This window comes from Caretta caretta, chromosome 7, assembly GCF_965140235.1.
Source record: "Caretta caretta isolate rCarCar2 chromosome 7, rCarCar1.hap1, whole genome shotgun sequence".
Lineage (NCBI taxonomy): Eukaryota > Metazoa > Chordata > Testudines > Cheloniidae > Caretta > Caretta caretta.
The window spans coordinates 69,257,574-69,277,633 of NC_134212.1; the positions used below are offsets into that span (position 1 = coordinate 69,257,574).

The 20,060-nt window shown below is 39.8% G+C and overlaps 1 protein-coding gene across 1 annotated transcript in view; it reads right to left on the bottom strand.

The window, feature by feature from the left end:
• Window positions 1-11,201, bottom strand: part of MAT1A (methionine adenosyltransferase 1A) — a 28,422-nt gene extending 17,221 nt beyond the window's left edge. Inside the window, exons 1-3 of the mRNA XM_048857592.2 lie at window positions 10,826-11,201; window positions 1,523-1,600; window positions 96-218 (exon numbers count right to left, since the gene is read on the bottom strand). Of these exons, the coding sequence (XP_048713549.1) occupies window positions 96-218; window positions 1,523-1,600; window positions 10,826-10,919 (295 nt within the window). The 5' untranslated portion in view covers window positions 10,920-11,201. The remainder of the gene's footprint in view (window positions 1-95; window positions 219-1,522; window positions 1,601-10,825) is intronic.
• Between the last annotated feature and the right edge of the window lie 8,859 nt (window positions 11,202-20,060).

Here is a 20,060-nt window from a genome sequence, read left to right on the forward strand (position 1 = left end):
AAGTATGCAAGTGGAGAGAGACCTGTTCTGGAGCTACTCACTGACCAGCACACCATGTTGGCAATAAACAGGATTCCTGGAATTTTTCCACCAACCTTTAGCTGAATCATCGTAGCCGATTTGCTTAATTGTGTCTCGAACTACTCGCTGATAGTCGACAATGGCGAGGGATGTGATCTCCCCACAGAGCAGCACCATCCCTGTTTTACACACTGTCTCTACAGAGAGCGGGAAGACAGAAAGAAGGAAAAGGGATAAGGGAGGGCTGGATAACTCAACATGCTATTGCAACTAACTCCATTTCTGTCAATGGTGAATTCTGAACAGCCCCTAACGAATACAAATAAAATAGGTAGTTATCGCTCCCATCTGCATAGTATTAGATCCTCACACATATGGATCCATTTATCCTCATTACACCCCTTGAGGGAGGGAAGGACTAGTATGCTGGAGAAACTGAGGCACAAAGTGATTTGATGACTTGCTCAAAGTCACACAGGAAGTTTGGAGCAATGTAGGAACTGAACTGAGATTCCAGAGCATCATTCCAGTGCCTTAACCAGAAAAGCATCCTTCTATCCTGCTTACAGAGTAAGTTTGGGCCCAACAATCCACACTAATGACCCACTGGTTTGCAACCTTGCCTCCATTTTAAGGAGGGAGGCCCAGATCCTGAAAGATCCTGTCTCCTATTCATTTGAATGGGAGTTAAGCACCACAGTTGAGGAACTGGACCAGAGAGACAAAAGCTGGTGGTTGTTTTTTCATGAATGCACAAGGCCAAATTCACACGAGCCCCAATTAAACTCTGTTTTAAGATCTTCAGTTGGACTTACATGGAACACAGGCCAAGTGCCAAATCTCACCCTCAGGTATGAAGGTTGAGGGGAAAATGGGTCATTTCCATCATGAAAATGATGCCATTGGCCATTTACAAATCTGAGAATTTGGAGACATTTTGCTGACTTTCTCAATGTGGGTCAAATTTCAGCAGTTTCAACATGTTAATAACAACAACTGGCAGACATAACCAAAACAGGGTTAAAACATTTTTCTTTATGATGAGCTGTCAGGAAAACACCTAGAGTTAGCAATGAAAAATTTAAAGTATCTATAAAGCCAAATAAGTGCACTTTGCTACAAATGGTCACGGTTCTTTGGACGATCAACTGTAGTGGAATTAAATCTCTTTTCCTCTGGAATACTAATTACATTTACAAAGTTAACTCTACCACTGGTTTGGTTATTTTAGGCTCTTGCTACAGTCCTCAAACACAATGTACTTTCAAAATTTCTTTGAGAAACAATGTAGTGACGCTGTATAATTGTTTGTTCAGATCTTTTTTGTTTTGCTGTACATATATTTTTGAACACAATAATTAGAATAAAAAATGAACAGGCACATGTTCCCATCAACCTCCTACATTTATATATTACAAAGAGGGAACTACAAGCAGGTGATAGTAAAGCAGTCACTTTTCCATCTAGTCTAAGTGAAAGAAGAAAATGTGTGTGTCCTTACCACAAGCAACCTTGGCATCTGGATCTTGTTGAAGATGGGCATCTAGCACAGCGTCGCTGATCTGATCACAGATCTTATCTGAAAGAGAACAGAGCCAATGTGTCTAAAAACAGTGTTCTCTACAGAAAATATGGACTGTTGACATCACAATGAACTAGAAAATAGTTTGTGGGAGCTGTTTTTTGCTTATCATCTATCTGTCTAGCTAGCTAGCTATCATACTTATATGGCCCCCATTACTGTAGTAACTAAGCTTATATAGATTTTAAAAACCATATGACACATTGTCCAGGCAAAGAAGATACACAGTGATGGTGCCTCAACCTGTTTGACATCAGATGCAGTATGGCATTTATTTGGTGATGTAAATTAGCACTGAATACAACTTTACCTGCCCATTTTGCCTGTTCACTTAAGGGTGACAGGGACAGTCTTTCCAACAAGACAATATTCAGCTATTAAGATGACCCCTTCCAGTCCAACAGAGAGTATAATACATTTCTAGGTAATACAGCAGTTAAAGCCTAAGAAAGAGACATTGAAAAAAAAAACTTTAAAGAAATTATAAACATACGTAGATATTCTCTTGATTGTTTTCGAGGACAAACATTTGATGACTCCTATTGTCCTCCACAGCCTTCTCCCCATAATCCCCACACTCTACTAAGTGTGGAAGGGAGGTGGGGTAGAATGCAGGGGAGAGCAGGAGGGGATTACAAATTGAAGTTCACTGAAGGCACAAAATGCCCAGGGCCAGTCCTAGATACTCCTAAGGTTATGCACCAAGCAAAGATCCCAGCTCCTTCTTTTGCTAAACAGAGATATTTTCATTTGGTTTTGGTTTCTCGTCTTTCCAAATAAATAAAGCGTATTAATAAAAGATGTATAACGGTCCCTTCTGACCTTATTAATCTGTGTTGAGATTTTAATTTATATATAATTATAATTATATATATATATATATAATTTATATTAAAATCATTTCATCTCATCTGCCATAGTTATATGACCTGAAGATTATTGATTAATCGGGATTCAGGTTTACTGGTTATCACATGAGAGAGTGCTATCTACCTGGTTGATCAGCTGATCCATACACTACATTTCAGGAAATTCAGCTGCCTATTAGTTTTGGTCTCTAATTTAAACATTCCTGGTTTAAGCAGTGATTCTGTTTAGCAAGATTTGCATATACTGGATTCTGCTATTTAAGTTTCTGATCTCAGCTGTCCAAGTCTTTTTATTAGCTCCTAAATATGACAGGATATGTCAATCATTATTATCTTATTACTGCTTTACCCATCTCTGGGAATGCATTATCCTCCACAAAGTTAATAAAAATATCACAAACTTTTCTAATAGATAAATAGTGAGTCACCAGGACCATGCACAGTGTACTGTCCATTTCCCTAATTTGAGAATAAGGACAACAGGACAGTGATTTGAAGGTAGAACAGCACTGTCAGTGATTCCCTTCACTAGTCTCATGGGTTTACTAGACCAAATAAATAAATAAAACCACACCCTATCAGAGTGAGAAGAACATCTCAGGTTATCCAAAGAGAATTATGTTTGGGAATTCTCACTCAGAAACCCAATCATCTTGTAGATGGAGTTCCTATAGCAGATGTGCTGATTGTGTAGAGAAACAGCTTTCACTGGCTACAGAAGGAAAGGCAGTGTCTAAGAGAGTTGATGACAGAATTGTCTTAAAATGCCCCACTATTAACTTATCTCCTTTAGTTGGTATTTTTATGAAAAAGCTGATGTCTGCAAATTAGGGATACCCCGTGTGGGTGTGCGTATGTATATATATAAAGTGAATTCTCCATATACTTGGACATTCATTTGTCATAAAGACATCAGTTTGTCCAAATAAATAACGATTGATTTTTAGAAGAGCTGAGCCCCCACAAGTGATACCATCATCAGCAAATGGAATGGGAATGGTAGGTGCTCAGGACATTGGAAAATCAGCCGACAAGAGTCTTCGGATTCACAAGTTTAACTGACTCACAGAAACACTTTTCTATGAGTGATAGAGGTAGCCAGAGGATTGATTCCAGAAAAGTGCATCGCCTCACCCTGAATGAATTTCAAATAGGCAAATATTAAAATTAGAGCAGGCCAGGAAACAATTTTACTGTTCCAGGAATTATTTTTGAGATATCAAAAAAATTTCCTGTTGTGAATCAGGACAAAAAGCCCAAATCGTAAAAAATTTCACAAAATAAAAATCCAAAACAAAAAAATAAATGGTTTCGTTCAATTGAAACATTTCATTTTGATCTTTTCAAAACCTAACATTCCAATTGTGACCTTTTTGTCTACTTTTTTTATTCTACATTTACTAAAGTTTCTAAACAAAAAGTCATTTAGCCTGGAAACAGAAATTTTTTGTTTTGAAAAAGTTGAAATGAGACATTTTGACAATTTCAAAACTTTTCCCCCTCAATAATTTTTTAAGTTGAGAGATTTGTTCAAACTGACCTTGTTTAGTGAACAGTTTGGGTTTCAACAAAAAACTTTTGTTTTTTTATGAAAAAATTAGTAACTGAAAAATTCCTTATCTCTTGTTAAAATATGTTCATAATCAAGTGAGTAGCCAAATAAATATGGTACTTTCTTACTTCCTGTTGTAGAAAAACAGGTTCTTCAAAAAATATCTTCCTTTCCTCTCCTATGTGTCTTTGTAGCTCATCTACTTCTTTAAGAACATGAGAACGGCCATACTGGGTCAGACCAACAGTCCATCTAGCCCAGAATTCTGTCTTCCAACAGTGGCCAATGCCAGGTGCTTCCAAGGGAATTAACAGAACAAGTAATCATCAAGTGATTGTTTCATTGAAACAAATTAGATTTTACTGCCATCAACAGTACTGCAGAGCCAATATAACTAGGGTAGGGCAAGGTGGACACTATTATGTTTCATGCATCATCATCAAAACTGTCAACTAATTGTGGAATGCTGAATGTTTGTTATGATGCAAAAGGCTGCAGAGAACCCAGCTTGGTTTTCCGTTCCCAAATAGAGTTTACAATGAAGGTAGCTGGAAATCTCATCTGATCTGTAAACAAATCTGATATGGAAAACGAATATTAAAACTCTCAATGTCATTTGTAAAGAATATCCTTTCTGAGTACAACTAAGTACAACTATGCTTCAAATATGATTATTTCCATACTTTACTCATATGAGTAGATCGGGTATAATGAATAACACAACTGCATATTTTATATTTATCATTAAATACGTATTTATGTACAGAGTTTATGTATATATTTATGTATATAGTTTGGAATACTGCATGTCTACTTTATCATTTATTATATATGATATCCTTACAAGGTCAGCTAATATGGCTTGTTACAATGTTCTATGATCCACTGGGTAAGGATTTCATACTACTATATCTATGGGAAGACTTCCATTTATGTACTTTAATAGACTTTGGATAAGGTCTGAAGCACACTGAGAGACAATATTCAGCTTTTCTGCATTCTACTTAAGGTGCATATATATCATTTTCACACTTCAAAGTGTGTGCCATTCCAATAAAACCATGTAGTACTTACCAGACTCCCAAGTTGAACTGATCAGAAAATGGGAGGGGTCCAGACAGGATTTTAACTTTTTGTTAAAAAAATTAGATGTTTTTGATTTTCAACAACCAAAAACTGAAGAAATGCAACAAAAACTTGAAATTTTCATCTAAAATCTGCCAAAATCTGAAAAATTTCAGTTTTCAGCCCCCAGAAATGCAGTTTTCTGACCAAAAAATCAAAAAAAAAAATGGGGAAAGCATTTTCCACAAAAATTTTCATTTTGTCAAAACCCCAACTTTCCATCCACCTCAGTGGAAAACTTTCTATCGGCCCTCTACACGTAAAGGTGGTGGTAGAAAGTGTTTCCACCCCCTTCCCATGTTTCCTCCTGTTCCATTGTTTCTATTTTACAAAATACACAGGACTGTTAAGTAAAAAGACTATGACAATGCAACATTAAGGCTGCACTGTTTAAATGAAAAAAAGTCAAAAGTGTAAAAGTGAGGATACTTACAGAAACATGAATTCAGCCACACTGAATATATGCAATACTTTGCTTTTCTGTTCTCTTTGTTAAATATATTGCTTAGTAATATTATTGTATATGTTGTTAAATGCCATCAAATATACAGGTGGTGCATGGTGAATAAATTAAGCCTGCTGTAAGACTTTCTGATACTTCATGGAAAACTCTGAGAGGGGTTCTGTTTGGAGGCAATTCTGCTTAAAGTTACATCAGCCATTCTGGGTGGAGAGGAAGGTTTAGTTTTAAGTGCCAAAGGTTTGGGACCTGGTACGCACTGAGACTCAGGGAGAACAATGCCTTCCAAAGCATAATGCACCATCATCAAAGAGATACAGCATGGCTTCCCTTTCCTGGCTAGAGGGTTTCTTGACCAGTCAGTTCTCCTGTACAATTCAAAGTAGAGCAGATCTTAAATGGCTTGGAACCAGGTGACCTGAGAAACCATCTCACTTTCCATAAGCAGTTGTGATTAGTGGAGGTGCTTGAATTGGAATTTGGAATTCACTCTCCTTTTTAGTCTACCAGAGCCCAGGTTTGTTAACCTTCTAGGAACAAAATACCACTTTTGCAACCTCCCACCTTTATTCTGAGATGTTTGTGACGAGGTTGAGCTGCTGAGGTGGGATACAGGGAGTTCTTATATAATGTTTACTTGGCAGTCTTGTGTAACAGCAGTTCATTAATTATTGTCAGATCTCAACAGTTTGTGCTGAATCTGGTCTTTTTAATACATGTGAGGCATAGAGCATGCTGCAGGAGGTCATTACATCTAAATAAATAAATAATGTATTCCCTGTATTTCCCCTCCCTCTCTTGTTAAGAGGACGTTTATATGGAAAAACCAGCCAGATCACACCAGCTGAAGATCTCGTCCAGAAGCTTTACTTCTTTGAGTGTTCTCAAGCACAATTTTGTAGAAATTATTCTAATGTCCAGCTAGGAGAGGGATAATCACCAGTCACAAATGAAACACCTTTTCAAACAAATGTCCCCACAGAGGAAGAGAAATGTGAACATTTTAGTGCTCTCTGTGTCTAAACAGAATGTTCTAAAAGTTTTCCATCAAGAGTTACCTTATCTGTAACATGAGGACTCTGTCATATTCATTATTATATTAATATAATCAAGATAATTTAAAATATCTATTAACCTTTTTAAAAAGGACTATAACTCTGTTACAATCCCACCTCTTCAACTAGAGGATCCACCAACAGCAAACCTAGGCTGCTGGAATTATTAATATTGCACATGTGACATTAGCACATGTAGACAGTGCCAGCCTTTTGCTTTTGCTGATTACTTCAATTTCTGTAAAGAGTCCAGGGTATAGAGAACATTGTGGAGATAGTACATAGTATGATTCTGTAAGTGGTAAATTCTAATAGTATACCCATTTAGACGTGTGGAAAGATGGTGTGACCTATACATACACAGCTTCAACAAAAGCCAGGTCATTGAGTGCAATGTCCAAAGAAGATTCCTCTGTCCTCCCTGATGGGGTCTTTGGTATAACTGATATAGTAACTTCCTCCAAAGAATCCATTCTAGATTTTCCATCAAAAACTGGGAGCACTTTTATGAAGCACTGAAATATCTCCCATCAGTCACATTAGAGAACACACTGGCATTTTTAAGCACCTCTTTTTCCAGAAGAAATGTTTCCTTGTGCTACAGAATCTTTATATTCCAAGAGGCACCAAGACAAACAATGGGCATTTTAGACATTCTACTGACTGGAAAGGCTAATTACAAATTAAAAAGGGATCACAGAGAAATGTTCACAATTAAACCAGAAACTATGCAAGAGTCAACTGGTGTCAGTTTTAGCTACAAACTCAAAACTCAGGATGAAATCCCAACCCCATTGAAAACTACTGTTAGCTCCTATATGGGCAGTATTTCAGCCTCTGCCTCAGACCCGGACCTAGTTTTGAGAAAACCAAAGATGATTTATGGTTTTGAGCTGCCACCTAGAGAAATTTGTGGTTTCACACAATTTTGCAGCTGAATGCCAAGTTTCACCTTATATATTTACTGATTTAGATTTCTACAATACTTTGACTTATTGGGCTTGTTCTCACTGGAAACTCAAAGCAAACCTCAGGAGTAACTCCACTTTAGACAACAGAGTTCCGTCAGTGTAAGTGACAGAAGAATCAGGGCTGCAAATCCATGCAGGTGTAAACCAAAGTAAACATTGGCATCAACCCCAGTGACTCAAATGGTAGATTTTTTACAATTTTACTATTTAGTTTTAATTTAATGTTTCAAATAAAAATTAGCTTTGGCTGGTTTGTTCAAATCTGGATCCGGATCCAAATGTCTTGAGAGACTGTGGGCATTCAGCACTGGGCATTTGGTTTGGCTCATCTTTAATTAAAATTGTGTAACTAATTCCTCTTCTTCCCTGATCACAAAATTAAATGTATTTACAGGTAACAAATGCTCATCTGTTTCAGTGCTTTATAATGTATAAGCGCTCCCCTGCCTGCCTCTGACTTCTGTTACAAAGTGTTCTCACTTGCTGTTTGCACAACTCCAGCTTGGCAGTATTTGCTATCTCCTAACAGTGCCTGGGAATTTTACCATATACATTACTTTTGTCAGTTCTATACAGACACCTAGCCAGAATGAATGCATTCAAGGAAGCTTATTTTTTAACATTAACACTCAGCAAACTTGAGATCCTGGAGCAAATTCATATTTTTGTAAAAGATTATGCCATGAGTCTATTGCTGTGGATATTACTGTAGTATAACAAATTCAGTCTTCTATGAAAATAGACTAGGGGGAAACCTGTATTTGAATACAGGTTCAGTGGGTTGAGCAATTAACAAATTTAACAAGAACACACTTGCGAAAGGTAGAATTTAAGAATTTAGTCTGATATATTTGATAGCGTTCTCCCATCAGATGCCCCTTTTCAGACCTTAGGGCAGATCCTCTGCCCTGTTAAGTCTGCTTTGCACCACTCACGCGTCTGAGTCAAGTCAGTTTGTCTGTACAGTGAAATCTGCAGAAAGCAGATTTAAGCCTATCTTAAATGGCCAGCTGACACAGGGAAATTCTAACCTACGGCTAATGTTTCAGATCCTACATCACCTCTCCCTGGGCCTTGTGTAGAAGCATAGCTAGAGAAAAGAGGGTTTTGGCTACGACGCAACAGCATCACGCTGACCTCCAGCAGCCAGATCAGCCCCAAGAGGCCATTGACAGCTGAAGTATGATAGAGCCCCAGAATCAGGGAGCTGCAAAGGGTGTCTTGGTGCCAACCTTGCCTGCCCCAATCTGGAAGCCTGTCAACTCTTCTTTGGGAGGAATGATCGTTTTTCACACTGTTATATATGAGGATGGGTCTGTTGGTTTGGAAAGAACAAACACTGGCCCATATGTTAGCTCAAACGTTGACTTGAACCAAATAAACCCAAATATTTTCATATGATGGAATTCAAAAAGCCCTGGCATGTTTCACCTTCCCTCTCTCTCTTTTTTAAATCTACAGCAAGCCTCCTTTCTTCCCTGAAATGCAATTTGAGACCTTCAGAGATCTGGCAATCACTGCTGGGGGAGATGCTATCCACAAATCTTATAAATTCCTAAATTTTCCTAAGGCCTGAGGAAGTTCCAGTTACCCAGGAAGCAATGAAATGTGGGAGCTTTAAATAGCACAGCCGAAGAGTTCAGCAGGGAGAGAGACAAGCCTGAATACTCAATGAAAAATCACCAGTGGTGCAGTTAGTCCTCCTGTTGGTGATCAGAATGGGAACTGGGGGATTAAGGTGATGCTGGGAACTGCAAAGAGGGAGGAGGACATCAGTGAAGCCCTTGCAAGCTGAGAAAGGGACTTCTGGAGATGAGGAAAGGAATCTGAGGGTCAGTTAAACTGAAAGATGGATCAGGGCAAAGAATGGGAGACAGAATAAAAGGTGAAAGGGAAAGAAGCTAAGTGAAGCACTTTTGAGTATTTATCTGACCAAATGCTTGGAGGCTCATCATCACTGACTGAGGAATTAAAAAATAATTAAGAGACATTTTGGACCTATCATCCTTTAAAGTGTTGCTTTAAATTAAAAAGCGTTCTTTAGAATGACATAAGACTCTTGGTGCTGTTAGTCACCTGTCCTCTATAGTTGCTGAGCAAACACTACGGTGGAACCTACCCTTCAGTTGGGTGTCTTGTTACATCAGCCACTGACAATTGGGAAAGATTACCAGGCACTGTAAACTGGCATAGCTCCATTGAAGTCAACAGAGATACACCTGTTTGCATCAGCCAAGGATTTGTAGGAGCCAATTAATACTATGGAGATGAGCAAAAATTGAAGAAGCATAAAAGCAGAGATGGTTTTGGTTTTGCCATTTTCTTCTTATCAGATAGGTCATCCCCACCCCACCCCTGCTCAATTTCATTATTCACCCTTATATCACCCAAATGAGTGCATAGACCTGGAAGGCATTGTCATGACAAAAGTAACAGGATGAAAAATGGTTTTCTAAAATATACTTTAAAGGACATCAAATAGGTCATTGTCCTCTAGCCTCATTTGTAGGAATTCTTTCTGTTGGCACAAACTACATGTTTATGGCAGATGATCATTTGTTTTCAAAATAAATTAAATTAAACTTTGCTGACAATACATAAAGTTTAGAAAATAACTGTCCACTGCCTGCTTAAGCAATTCCATATGTTTTAACAAAAACCAGATCATGGCGGGGAGGGGAGTCAGGGGGCTGCCATGCATAGCTGATGGGGCCTTTCATTTTTAACTGTTTTTAAATAGCCTGCTTAGAGATATTCCTGTCATTGTGACTAGCAGTTTTATGGCAGAACATGTATGCAGGAGAGTTTCACAAAACTTCGATGTTGTGGAACTCAACATGTGTGAAACCTGAGGCTATCAGAGATGCAGTATTATCTCAAGTGTAATCTGCCGAAAGAAAGATGCAAAACAAACAAGCAGAAAAGGAAGAGCAAATTGCCACATGGAAGGAACACACAGCCAGTTCACAGACATGAATTAGAGTGGCAACTCACCATATCCTACAGCAGCATCATAACCGCCAGCATTTTGAAGTCTAAATGGAGAAACATCCAGTGGAAAAATACTCCACCATCACCACCGCCCCATATGATAATACTTACATTGACTGGATTCTTCACCAGACTTTCTTAAACAGACTTTAATTGAAAATATTCTGACTTGTCTGTACCCCCGCAGCCAGTTACTTACCTGGATGCCCTTCTCCAACAGACTCTGATGTGAACATGAAAGCACCTTCTTCATTTACAGTGTGGTCACATAAGCCATCCACCACTCTATTCATGATGTTGACACTTTTCCTGATGGGTTAATCAAAATAGTAGTTCAAGAGCTCTGTCTTTAGTGCCTTTCTCTTTCTGAGTGGAAGGACTAAACTTTATCAGCAGGGCTAACACTTCTGTCAGTTACTACTTTCCACAAAAACTTGGATTGAGCATGTGAAGTAAGTGTAGTCAGTGTGTGTGTGTGTGTGTGTGTGTGTGTGTGTGTGTGTGTGTGTGCGAGCACTGATCAGGCATCTGTCTGAGGTCTGTACCTCTACCTACTTCAGCTGTCACTCTGTGAGTTGCTCCTATATATGGAGAAGTGAAAGTGCCTGGATAATCATGTGAGGAAACTGGGAGAGCCCATTTCCTGGGAGGGGAGCAAGTTAATATTGGGATATTTCACTTATTAACTCACTTTTCAGTAACTCAGTATTCAACCTGTGCAAGATCGGTAGCCATAAAGATTCAATTCACAGGAGTTAGTAAAGGAGTTCTAGCTTCCATTCAGTTCAGTGGTTCTTTTGGTTTAGCTCTCCCCGAGTTTGGGGCTGTTTGCTGTGAGTGTTCTCAAGCGTGTGTTGTGATCACACAGAAATAGAAGAAAGTTGTATAAGCTTGTCCCTTTCCTGTCAAAAGGGTGAGGGATGTAAAGTTTGTTAAGCACAATATGACTTTGTTTCCTGGTTTTCATTTTCATCTCTAAGTGTGATTCTTCCCTGGAAGGTCCTGTACATTTGCACTCTTTGTGTGCTGTTCTGAAAGGAAATACTGTACATGAACTAGTACCTGAGTAATAGAGATTCCGCTGATCTGATTTTATAAACAATCTCTATTCAGCCTCCTCCTTCTTCTGCTTTCTCATCTGCTAATTAGAGTCCATCTTAAAATTTTTGTAATTCCTACTAGTCACTAGCAACTAGACATGCACTGACTGTCACACCTTTAATTTAAGGGAGGTGGAAAACACCACCATTTTTCTAAAAAGGCTGATTAGGAAATCTTTATGGTTGTGCCTGAACTGCTCTGGAATGTACCCAACCTCAGCCCAAGCCTTGGGGAAGAAACAAAATATTTATATGTAGCTGGGATGCTGAGATCGAGTTACAAATGGATCAAAGGAAACTATTGCTCAGGCTGTCTACTGAAATCTTTTTTTGACATGCAATGTAGTTGTAGCCATGCTAGTCCCAGAATGTTAGAGAGATGAGGTGGATATCTTGTATTGGGCCAACTTCTGTCAGTCAGAGAGACAAGCTTTCAAGCCACACAGAGCTCTTCTTCAGGTCTGGGAAAGGTACTTCAAGCATCAGGTAGCCAGTGTTTGGTGTGGGATGAGAGAGAGAGATTTTAGTTTGTGTGTGTATGTGTGTGTGTGTGCAAATGCATGTTCATTGAACAAATGTTACCAAACACAAACTAACCATACAGCAGAAACAGACTCCCCAGCACCTATTGTACCACTGCAAAAGAGAATCATAAAGATTAGTTCATTTACAAAAAATCATTATGGGTTCAGTCCAGTGCCAACTGAAGTAAATGGGAAAGTTTCCATTGACTTCAGAAAGCATTGGATTAAGCCCTATGATATATTTTTCATCCCGTTGCAATGGTGATGTACCTGATACATGGATCGGTACTGGACATATTGGTTGCTCTGTATACATTGCAAGTTAAACAGCAATGAAGCTGTTACTCTTTGTCACTCTCCAATTTGGCATCTGACTATATACTTCTCCCCCACTGATTATTATGATTATTTTACAAGCAGGAGGAGGACTTGATAGACACTTCTTCTTCAAATCTTTGCTTTAATACATACTTGCACAAGTATTCTTGAGACTTTCATTTTCTGCATCCATTCCCGAGAACAATAATTTATACCAGTAATTTCCTGCATTGTTTGCCCATGTCTAATGACTATGGCCACCCAGTGGGACAGCTCTTCACTTGGTGTCTGTTGTCATTATTCCATTGCCATGGGATCTGCCCGAGTCTGTATGCAATGTGGGTAAATGCGGCATTGATATGATTGAGGAAAAATTGATATGTTGAAAAGAAAAGTTTGTCATTTTTAGAAGACCAAAGAGTAACACCAACCTACAAGGGTAATTGTATTAACTCCAGTTAATGTATAACATTCAAAGTTCATATTAACTTTTAAAGTTACATAAAACCAAGCAACAAACATTCCTCTTTGTTAAATCCAGACAAACACCTGAGAGAAAAGCTTTCTGAGTGAAAGTTTCAGAACCTTTTCCTCTTCAACTGAGGGCAGAGAAAGTTTTCACTCTAGTTCTCTAGTCCGCCAAGGAAACCTCCAGCAAAAACAGAGCAGACAAGATTTGACATTCTAAATATTTATAAGGTAAAACACAAACAGAAAAATCAAAACCCATAGACAGACCTACCAGGCTACCTACCAAGAAACAAGAACTCCAAAACACAAGCCCCAGTCCTGCAAACACTGATGGATGTGAATAACTAAAGGGGAACTGCCAGTGAGCTTGCAGGGACCACTGTTTGTTTTGCCTTTGCAGCTCCCCTTTAGTAATCCACATTTCTGGAGATGTGAACTAATCTTACAGACCTTTAGAGGATCACCCATTCTATGGCCTGTGTTAAGTGAGAGGTCAGACTAAATCAGATTTTTCCCTTCTGGCCTTGGAATCTATGAATCATCAAGTATAACAGAAGTGCATATGCTGATAATATTCTAGAAATGCTGTATAGCTACTGATCCTTGTAAGACTTCCAGTTTGAACTGCTTCTAGATATAGTTTTAATATCAGCAGTAACACAACCAGAAATGTTTGTGCATAGAACTATTACATGGCCATGGATCCCCTTGACATGTTGTTTTTTAGAAACTTTGTTACCAACCATGAGCCATTATAGGTTGCAATAATATTTAATTTGGCTTCTTTTCCCAAACTCCTTAATTTGTTAAATATTTGTAAAATGGCAAGACTGTGTAACTGTCAAGGCAAAAGGAACATAATAAAGTACTGCATATGCCCAATTTCCCCCTTTCCCACTCTCGCGATAGTGGGCTCGATGCTGCAAAATCTACTCAATCTGGCTGACTCCCATGATCTGAAAGTGCAGCCATTGTCAGGAAAGTTATTTTGTAAAAACAGCACCTCCTTACCTATCAGGTCGGCTCCCTGTGTGCATTCATTCAGATCAGCTGACTTTAGTGACTAGAAAGCAATATCCAAAGCCAATGAAGCCAGTGTGAATCTTTCCTTTGATTTCAATGGTCTTTGGATCAGGCCCTATAATGAGCTTTTACTATTTTTTACTCTTGGTAGCCCTGCAGAGCCAACCCAACAATGGGAGAATGTATTGTACTAGCTTCTGTCTCATACATCATTGACAGAATCATTCGTTAAAGTCAAAATGTAGGGCCAAATTCTGCTTCCAGTGAGCCCTGTGTGATCTCTTTGAAGACAATGTGGTGGCACAGATGTTAATGAGGACAGAATGTAATGCACAAAATTTCAATCGCTGGTGACAATGCACTACCCAGAAAGATTTTAGGTCCCAGGTTGGTCCAGCAGGCTAGGCAGCAAGAAAAAAAAATTGACAAAATAAAGAGTCTAAAATATATAGATAGCAATCAGGAAATCATCCAAAAGCCAAGGAAACTTTATAGCAAAAATATAGGTATTATTTCTCTACAAAATATTCCTCAGAGGCCAAGGAACTGTCATGATTTTCTTAGTTGCTTAATGCTCATGCAAATACTTCCAGCACTGGCTGGAGTGCCAAGCATGCATTGTGAACAGCCCACGCACAGCTTTTCCTGTCAGTGCACCTCGGTGTTGACATGATGCAATAATCTCTTCTCTTGCAGGTCAGGGTAGGATTTAAGAAAAGTGTCCTTCAGGGTGCACATATGTTGAAACTCAGGCAGCCTTTCCACACATTGTACTTTATTTCAGAAATCTAACAAGCCCCTATGTTGCTGATTCTTGGTCATTTTTGTCAGAGCCCCCAGAGAATTGTTATTTCTGCTTTTTAATCCCTGGGAGCTGCACAAATACTTGTGGTGTGGAGGGCTGTGTAAGAAAATAGTTTAGATATGAGATAGAATTGATGCTTTGGCCTGGCCCCAGACAACTTGTGCCTTAATGTCATCAATCCCTTTTATTTGCCCATTTCCCCCTTCCTTTTCTCTATGCTGTCCTTATATGCTCTTTTTGCCCCATCTTATCCTATTTTTCTCCTGTGTATTTTTCCTTCTGTTGTCCTCTTACCTTTTTTATTCTTGTTTGTCATACCCATCACTCTCCCCTTTCTCCCATACAACTCTTCATAAAGCCACAGACCACTCATGGAGAATCTATTGGTGGTGCTCATGGAGGAAATGGAGTCTGTGGGAACAGAGAAAAGAAGCTTGAGTTAACACATTGAAGCCAGGACAGCTTACCGGGAGCTGATCCAGTGGAGAGCTACACTCAGAGTTTTCACAACAGAGAGGGAGGAAGAGATAGGTATCTAAGAATTGGTCACCATCACTTTACCCGAAGAAGCAGAACCATGTTTGCATGGGAAATAGATTTCGAGTCATTCAGCTTTCCTCACTATCATTGGTCTTCTATTCTTGGTAGCTCATAAGCTATTCTGGTGACTCCTAGAGAAAGAGGGAATGAAACCAGGGCACAGTCAGGTTGGGAAATACTGCACTTTTATGAGCAGATTTTGAGAAGACGTTCACTTAAATCATCTGTAATTTGATTTAGTGCAGCCCCTTGTCTCTGGAGATACAACATTTTAGGCCCTGATTCAGGAAAGCATCCCTATTAAGGACAACACATAAGCCAATTGTTTAACTTTATACATGTGTTTAGCTCCACTGAAGTCGTGGGATTTAAGTACATGCATAATTTAAAGCATGGGTGTAAGTGCTGTCATGTATAGGAATAGACTTAAGCACATGGTTGAGTGTTTTCCTGGATCAGAGCATTACTCAGGAAAAAAACAACCGAGCAGTGAACTCTCTCACCTTTTATGACTGAATAAGATAATGACCATCTTAATGAGTGTATTTACAAACATCTCTTCTCCTCGCCTTCAAATTCAGGTACCCTAAACAATGGTTAGTAATTTAAGTTATTTACCACTTTGCTTTCCTCTGACACTTCAACATTATAAGGAATTAGCTCCAAACCCAGTTTATGCCTGAAGGTATAAAGCAGTTTTCTACAGTGCTCTGTTAGAATGACTTCCCAGTTTCAATACTGATTTCATGTATACACTCATTTAATGGGAGTAGTTCATATAGCACAGGGATATATAAAATGTTTAAGAATCATGGGGGTTCTTTTTTTCTCCTGACATAGAAATGTGCACAAAATTATGGGATCCTCCCTAGGTTTTGTTGTTAACTTTTTACCTGTTTGGCCTAAGAATCTTAGTTGGTATGGCAACTTCCACCTTTTCATGTTCTCTGTATGTATATATATCTTCTTACTGTATGTTCCATTCTATGCATCTGATGAAGTGGGCTGTAGCCCACAAAAGCTTATGTTCAGATAAATTTGTTAGTCTCTAAGGCGCCACAAGTACTCCTGTTCTTTTTGCGGATACAGACTAACACGGCTGCTACTCCGAAATATAATAATAGTAATTAGCTCTTACTGAGCACTTTTCATCAGTAGATCTCAAAGCACTTTACAAAGGAGGGCCTTATTATTATCCCCTTTTACAGAAGGGGAAACTGAAGCAAAGAAAGGTAAAGCAATTTGCCAAGCTCACCGAGCAGGCTAAAGGCAAAACCCAGATGTTCCATAATTCTCACTCTGTACCTGTGCATTCACTGATAACAAGGGATCTTATTAGCTTCTACATATAGTGTTAAGCTAAAATGAACAATATAGAAGAAGTGGGAATTTGGCAGGTAAGGTCACAAATATATGGGCGTGAGGATGCCTGAATAGATGCAGCTGAATGCTCAGCACTTTTGAAAATCAAGTCACATTGGGCCTGATCCAAAGCCAATTGAAGTCCATGGAAAGACTTCCATGGACTTCAATGAGCTTTGGATTGGGCCTTTTATTTGGAGTCAGGAGCCCAATGCTAGGCTTCTATTTTTGAAAATCTTGGCCTATGTGAATATCATGGCAGATCTGAATACAGAGTCATAGAGTTTAAGGCCATAAGGGACCACCAGCTCATTTCATCTGACCTCCTGTATATCACAGGCCACCAATACCACCCAGCACCCACACACTGAACTCACCAACCAAAATTAGACCAAAATATTACAGCTCACAGCAGACTAATCTTTATGTGCCCCAGGCAGAGACTAGAAGGGTCTGAGATGCACCAGTGCCTGAGGCTTCCACAATGGCAGAGAAATGATTAAGTGAGATATACCCATATAATCCTGGCAAGTGACCCACACCAACTTTGCTGAAGAGGAAGATGAAAACCTCCCAAGGTCATTGCCAATCTGACCTGGGGGTAAGTCCTTCCCGATCCCACTTATGGTGATCAGTTAGCCCTTGCATATGTGAGCAAGAACCAGCCAGCCAAGCACCTGAGAGAGAGAGAATGCTCGGTGCCACCTCAAAGCACTGACCCAACCTGTCCAGTCTCCCATCTCTAGCCATGGCCATCTTGATTCTTCAAAGGAAGAAGACAAAAAAAACCCACAACAGAATACATGGGGGGAGCAACAGCTGGAGGAAATCCCTTCCTGACCCATGCAGGTGGCTAGCTGAAGACCTGAATTCAGCATGAGCATTTAGGAACATAAGACATAAACTGCTAGGGACTCCCTGGATTCCTGAGCCCCACCACTCAACTATCAGAAGCAATGCCAACATATAATCACCCTTATAAATTTGTCCTGCTCTCTCTTAGAACTAATTAAGTGGTTTGTCCCCACAACTCCTAGAGGGAGGCTGTTCCAGAATATCATCCCTTTGATGGTTAGACACTTTCTCCTAATTTACAGCCTGAATTTGTTCATGGTCAATTTATATCCCGTTGTTATCGTGCCAACATTATCCTTTAACTTAAATAGCTCTTCACCCTCCCTTGTGTTTTCCCCCAATGTATTCATAGAAAGCTGTTGTATCCCCTCTCAGCCTTCATTATGCTAGGTTAAGCAAATCAAGCTCTTCCAGTCTCTTCTCATAAGATAGGCCTTCCATTTCCTTGATCATCCTAATTGGTCTTTCTGCACCTGTTCCAGTTTGAATTTATCTTGAATATCTGTGAGCAGAATATTCACTTTGGCATGTATTGGTGGACCAGAAACAAGCATCCAATCAGAACCAGGAAATTTCAAACTGAAAACTGAGCTAAGCAAGGCATTAGTTACCAGTAATCATCTTCATTTCGTTAGACTCTCTTTATTTAAAATTGACTGAACTGACTTGTCACTATCAAAGCAAAGAATGTGAAACTATCCCCGGATAAATGGGGCAGTTCCTTTTCTAAGGGTGAGATTTATCTGTGGCATAACTCTAAGTCTCCAGTGGGCTAACCACAGGAGTGATTTTAACTCCAACTGGTAGAATCCTACAGGTGGTGAGTGGCTCTTTGTTTTGGCCTCATAATCCATATTCTGGACCCATGAAATATCCGGTTTTGGTTGTTCCAGAAGTAAATAAGTCAGCTCACATTTGGGGCCAAATCCTGCTTCCATTAAAGCCAAAGACGGTCTTGGTATTAACTTTCTTGGGAGCAGGATAGTGTACTGATTGGTTCCCACAGAGCAGGGGCACTAGCATGAGCTGCACACTAGCCCCTTATCTGCTTATTATCTTAATAAAACTCTTAGCTGCTGATATTCAAACCATTCCTGAACTCATTCCTGGCAGCTCTGTATACGAAATACCTCTTTACAAAGACATGAACTGTGACATGCATCAAGGATGGATACCTTAAGTTCACAAACAGTAATGACAAATTAAAGTGTCTCTGTTTACTAAATCAGTTTTTATACATTGGAGCTGGCTGATTGAGGAAGACAGAACAATAACATGATTAGTCACTGAAGCAGAGTTTATAAGATTTCTTTTACGCAGGGATCCATATTGTCTCCAAATCCTATAAACAGCTCAGACCAGGTTATAGTCCCTTGACATCTGAGTAGTTTATTTCCAAATGCTCTGTTTCCTTTCATTCTTTTTGGTGCTTTTGGCCAATCGGATACATACGCAAGTGTCTCTCTGGAAGAGATAGAAAGACAAGTATGATCTAGTGGATAGGGCACTAGAGTGAGTGTCGGAAACCTGGATTCTATTCTCAGTTTCATACCTCCCAAGAGTCCTGGGTTTTGACTCCCAATCCCTCTGTCACAGTTGAAGTTGTACACAACCCGCATTCAGTGGCACCCACAGTCATATGCACATTACACATGGTGCTTACCATCGGCCAAGGGAAAGCTAGGGAAGGCAGCAGCTTCAGCTGTTCCTTGGCATGTTCGGACCTGCCAGGAATCCTCAGTGGCTGCAGGGGACCTCCGGGTTGGGGAGTGACACTGCACTGGGTGGGCCAGGCTGGAAGGCAGGGGCTGAGCATGGCATGGACTTGGTGCATCAGGGACTAGGGCCAGTGGCTGCAGCAGCATTGGCTCAACAGGGATTGGCAGTGACCAGCTGCATCTCATTTTAACAACTTGAACTGTTGGGAGGGAAGCAATTCTGCTGTCTGATCTTCAGCAAGTGACTTTGTCTCTCCATACCTCTGGTTTGCTGCCTGCCCTTTGTCTGTCTTGTCTATTTGGATTATAAGGAGCAGCGTACAGGACCAGCAAACAGAGCTGAAAACAGGGGAGTTTGAGTGGAGATCTGTTGGAGGAGAAGGGAGGCAAGCCTCTGTTCTTTAGAGGCAGTGAGTGAATTCTTGAGAGTATATCCACTTGCTGTTTTCTTTATGTTTGTTTTCAGTTTGCAGAGCTGGTGTGGGTATTGTGTTAATCACAGACAAGCCCTGATTAGGGGACAGGACTTCCATGATTAGGGGAAGGGCTTCCTTAATCAGCAGGCCTATAAAGGCAGCCAAGCAGCCAGTCAGTGGCACAGGAACCAGCAAACAGAGATGGAGTTCGTAAGGAGAATTTGGGGGAGGAAGTGCGTGGTGTTCAGTTTTTGTGTGTGCGAGTATGTGTTGGTTTTTTCCTAGGCAGGCACTTAGGAGGG